General features: G+C 37.1%; 1 protein-coding gene across 1 annotated transcript in view; it reads right to left on the bottom strand.

Annotated features, from left to right (window-relative positions):
- Positions 1-4,624, bottom strand: part of xrn1 (5'-3' exoribonuclease 1) — a 24,367-nt gene that overhangs the window by 8,535 nt on the left and 11,208 nt on the right. The window contains exons 13-21 of the mRNA XM_024273841.2: positions 3,792-3,948; positions 2,573-2,692; positions 2,316-2,485; positions 2,120-2,237; positions 1,562-1,657; positions 1,263-1,366; positions 759-893; positions 490-652; positions 250-363 (exon numbers count right to left, since the gene is read on the bottom strand). Of these exons, the coding sequence (XP_024129609.1) occupies positions 250-363; positions 490-652; positions 759-893; positions 1,263-1,366; positions 1,562-1,657; positions 2,120-2,237; positions 2,316-2,485; positions 2,573-2,692; positions 3,792-3,948 (1,177 nt within the window). The remainder of the gene's footprint in view (positions 1-249; positions 364-489; positions 653-758; positions 894-1,262; positions 1,367-1,561; positions 1,658-2,119; positions 2,238-2,315; positions 2,486-2,572; positions 2,693-3,791; positions 3,949-4,624) is intronic.

Raw genomic sequence — 4,624 nt, 5'->3', positions numbered from 1 at the left:
GATTGGTTCATTCAGCTCTGCACATAACAAGTGTCATTCATATCAGCCTTTGGGGCCGCACTAACAGTAATCTTTCATATGAAGACGAGGGCCGCAAATCATCATCCTGCGGGCCGCAAATGGCCCGCGGGCCGCGAGTTTGAGACCCCTGATTTAAAGGAAAAGTGAACGATTCAACCAAAAACAAGTGATTGCACATGATGAAACCATTGTTTGGATTAGAAAAAAGCCAGAAAGTTGAGCACATACCTCTCCCGTTGCACCATAATATGGGGCCCCCACCATGAAGACTGTGGTTGCAGGAGGAAAGAGCTCATCCAGGCTCTTGAAGCAGGTCAAAGATGAATAAAAGGCCTTAATATCCTGTGGGAATAAAAAGCCAAAAAATGTGTTTTTTCTTTCTTGGGCAGACTAAATGTTTTGAAACATCAAACTTAAAACGTGCAGATTAATAGGAGCTTCTGTTAAAAGCTTTGGTGGATTCGTTACCTTAACCACGGCCTGGTAGGCAAACGGCAGGACCTGTTTGGCCCACTGCTTCTCCAGTTCTACCACTCCTTTCTCTTTTGGAACATATTTTCTTCCCGTCAGCAGTTGTCCGTACAAAACCACGTCTGTCTCATTAATTACGATGCCTTTTCTCTTTACGTAGCTACAGAAATAAAGAAAACAAGTCAAATTGTGAACCAGATTTGCAGCAAGTCAACAAATATTCATTATTTTTAGAATTTTCATTGTTCTTGCCAAATCTTTCTTACAATTCAGTGATTCCCTGAACGTCCTTCACCCATTCCTTCTGATCTTTGTCAGAGAGGTAAGTAACTTTAGTGGGAGGGGGGGTCGATGGCTTGTCGTACACTTTTTGGACTCCAGGGGGTTCTTCTAAAATGAATCTAAAAAGTGAAATGCAAATGTTAATTTGTGATCGACTTGCATTTAAAATCATGCAAGAAGTAGAGCTTTTAAAATGATATCTGGTAGTTTATTCTAAAATCATTTTAAGATTAATTTTCTTTACACATGTCCTCCATCTTCAGCAAAATGCCACAGGAGCGTGTAGAAAAAAAGACAATTTCCATCAAAATGGGTCTTCAAGCTTACAGTGTTTATGATCCAAAAAAGCTGATCATTTTAAAGCAAAATCTAAAGCAAACACAAAACTACTTATGGCCAGAAACAAAGAAAGCATCTCATCAATAAAAATGTAAAAATGTCTAAAAAATAAATATCTAAAACATCCAAATGAGCAATGAATGACTTACTTTGTTTCCCCATCTGAAACTGCAATGATGCGAGCTTCCTCTAGATGGGGCCAATTAACAAACACAGGCTTCCCCAGCACTTGACCAGCAACATCATCACATATCTGTAAAAAAAAAAAAAAGTTTAACAGAGAATAATCAAAGACGCTGTGGGACAGTCTAATAGAGCAAAAACAACAGGATTTTTCTGAAATCCTTTAAAAAAATTCATTTTGATGGAACTAATTTATTACTAGTTGATTTTTTTTAGAATATTTGCATTAAGTTCTAACATTTCAGACATAATCAGAATCTCTCACCGTTTCTCCTTCCTGGGTGGGGAGGATTTCAAGCATCATGTTCTCCCCTCTGCTGCTCTGCTGGAAGACGACCACGCCGCTCTTCTTCTTGTAAAACTACAAACAATGAAGCAGTGAATCAGAAAAAAGAATACGTTTGTAAGACCCACTCCAATGAAAATCCTGTTTTTGATAACGTGTCCTTGTTGCATTTATCTGAGGATGGAGGACAAATATAAAAAAATGTAAGATTAAAACTGTGTTTCTAAGTGTTTCTTATTTAAATCGTGTGGGATCAGGAGCAAATGAAAACCTGTAGCTTGAAAAAGCTCGGGTTTGTGACAGCAGCTGACACATCTTCATTAGCTCTGATGTTGCTCGCCATTTTTTTTTTGTTTTTTTTGCAACATTAATAACTTGGGCTAACGGGGAAGAGTGTAGACCAAGGAATGCTGGGAAATTAGTGGAAAATACGTCTAAAACAGAAAAACACACTTTTTCAGATAGGCTTAAAAAAACTGCACAATCATAACTAGGATTTTACAACAGTAAAACATATAGTTGGAGTGCTTCAATTACCTTGTGTTTAATGTGCTGCAAAGTGGGGAACCCACAGAAGTAGAGAGATGAGCGGTCAAAACGTCTGACCACGTGGTCTGAAGACACGTGCCAGGCGTCCATGGGGATGCTCGCTTTCCTGCAACAGTCGACAAACGACTTTGAGAGGTTAGACGTATTTGGAGAAGCAGCTGAGTGTAGGCGTGCCTGAATGTACCTGACATGGCAGTGTACGATGTGAGGGAACAGCTGAGGCAGCGTGGAGGAGTACGTGAAGTCTATCTCCGGGTCGTAGGAATAAACGGCACACTCTTTGTGACCGTTCCTGGCTTTTTCCTCTCTTGTCAGCTTGTGGTTGTAGGGATCCATGGCGGCTAACAAAAGTTTCTATACAACAAAATGCAAAACACATTAAAATCAATGGGTAGGATTTCTGAAAGATGTAAAAATGTGGCTTTAAATAAATGGATGTACCTCATCGATGAAGGGAATGAGCACCACAGCCTCCCACTCCTGCTGCTTGCCGTTGAGGTCGGTTTTGAAGTCGACAGGATAATACTCAATAATGGGAGAGTTCTCACTGGTCATTAGGTGCTGGAATATCACAATAGAAAACTTTAGTAAAATGTACTTGCATAGAATATTCTGACAAGCTTACATAATATTTTTTATCACTTTTGACAAACACAATTTGCTGGCATCTTGTGAGTTACTTGCATCCGATTCGATTTGCAAGTCAAGATCAACGAGTTACAGATCAAATTTAAACAAGTTTTTCTGTCAACTTCCTGGTTAACTCCAGCAGTAAACAAAACAGAAACTTTGTTGTTTGGATCAGTTCACAACAAATCCTGAAAATGTTCTCCATAGTTTTTCGATCCTTAAAGATTTTTTGGCTAAAAGAATATATTTACAAGAGAAAAGTATAACAGTAAAAACTAGAATTCCCTAAAACCTGACTTTTTTTCCACTTTAATGAAAATGCCAAAAAATTCCCAAACTTTAAATGAATATTTTGCAGATTTACGGCTTCTCCATCATGCTAGCTGACAGTCGTATGATAAGAAGAGCTAACAAGATTTTTGTAGTATACATAATTTCATCTTCACTATATCTTTTTTTAATCGTCAACTATATTTTAATCAAGGCCAGTTTATTTTTTTTTTTTTTTAAAAGCATGTTTTTTCATAAAAAAAATCTTCATAGACACTTTATTTTGAATGGTTTATTTACCTGACTGTAGCGCATATGTGCTTAAAATCCAACACTATTCAGCAATTTTTGAACAATAATTACAGTTGCAGGAGAAAATATGTGAACCCTTTGGAATTACTTGGTTTTATGCATAAACTGGACACATAATTGTGTTAAAAAAAACATGAAAACATGTTTTAGTGTGATTGAAGCAGGCAATGGTTTTCTCCGTCATTGTGCTTTAGATTGAGATAAAGAAAATAAAAATAAAAAACATAATGTGTCCATTTTGTACAGAAATCGAGGTATTCCCAATGGGTTCACATACTTTCTCTTGTAACTGTACATTAAATGTAGTGTATTTATTATTATTCTCTACTATAATTATAATGATCACAAACCAGCAATCTCGTACGTCACAAATACTTGTTTTTCTGGAACAGATTGCAAATGTTGTATTCTTGGTACTTGTGAGCATGCTCGAGTGTGAACTTGTTACCCTGTAGCATTCTGGGAGAAGTCCCATGCTGGCGGCAGGCAGGACCGCCAGCAGCTGCTGGAAGGGCATGAAGGGTTCCCCGAGGTCAAAGGTCAGCTTTAAATCCGAAATGTTTCTGATGTCAGACAGGAACGGAGCGTAGTGGTGAGGGTAATACCTAATGGATAGACAAAAAAATATCTAAATTGAACAACAAGTACGGTCATGTTTCTGAAACGCCATATAGCTGTATTTCCATTAAACACATGCGCAAAACTTTATTGAAATTCTACGAATGTTGAAAAAAACAAGATTTTGCAACTAAACTGTTTCCATTAAACCATTAATATAGAATAAAGAAAAGCATAAATACAAACCAACTCATTTCTTATTCATTCCTCCAAGTGCAAGAACTTCTTTTCTGATAAATGCAAGTTTTTTTTTTTAATTGTCGTGTTTCCTTTAAGCTCATTTTTCTATTGCAAACCCAATTTGAGAAATTTCATAGTCAACGGAAAAGGAGCTACTGAGGTCAAACTTCATGAACCTTTAGTGCTGTCTGCACTCAGATGCGTTTGTGACACCGACCTGCAATTATAGCATCATTTTTCGTTAAATTTTGAAGGTTAAAAAAAAGGTTACTAGCTTTGCAATTTTTGGCTTAAAAACAAAACAAAAAAAAGATAAAATATATAATTTGGATACGTCTTTGAATAAAGTCTTGAAACATTAGTGGAAGTTTGCCTTATTTTTCATTTTTTTTACCGTTTACCAGAGGTGGGACCAAGTCATCATTTTGCAAGTCCGAGTCAAGTCCCAAGTCTTTGTCCTCAAGTCCGAGTCAAGTCCCAAGT

The sequence above is a fragment of the Oryzias melastigma genome, linkage group LG17 (genome assembly GCF_002922805.2).
Source record: "Oryzias melastigma strain HK-1 linkage group LG17, ASM292280v2, whole genome shotgun sequence".
NCBI lineage: Eukaryota > Metazoa > Chordata > Actinopteri > Beloniformes > Adrianichthyidae > Oryzias > Oryzias melastigma.
The sequence above is the reverse complement of the archived record's forward strand: the minus strand, read 5'-3'. Positions and strand labels throughout refer to the sequence as shown.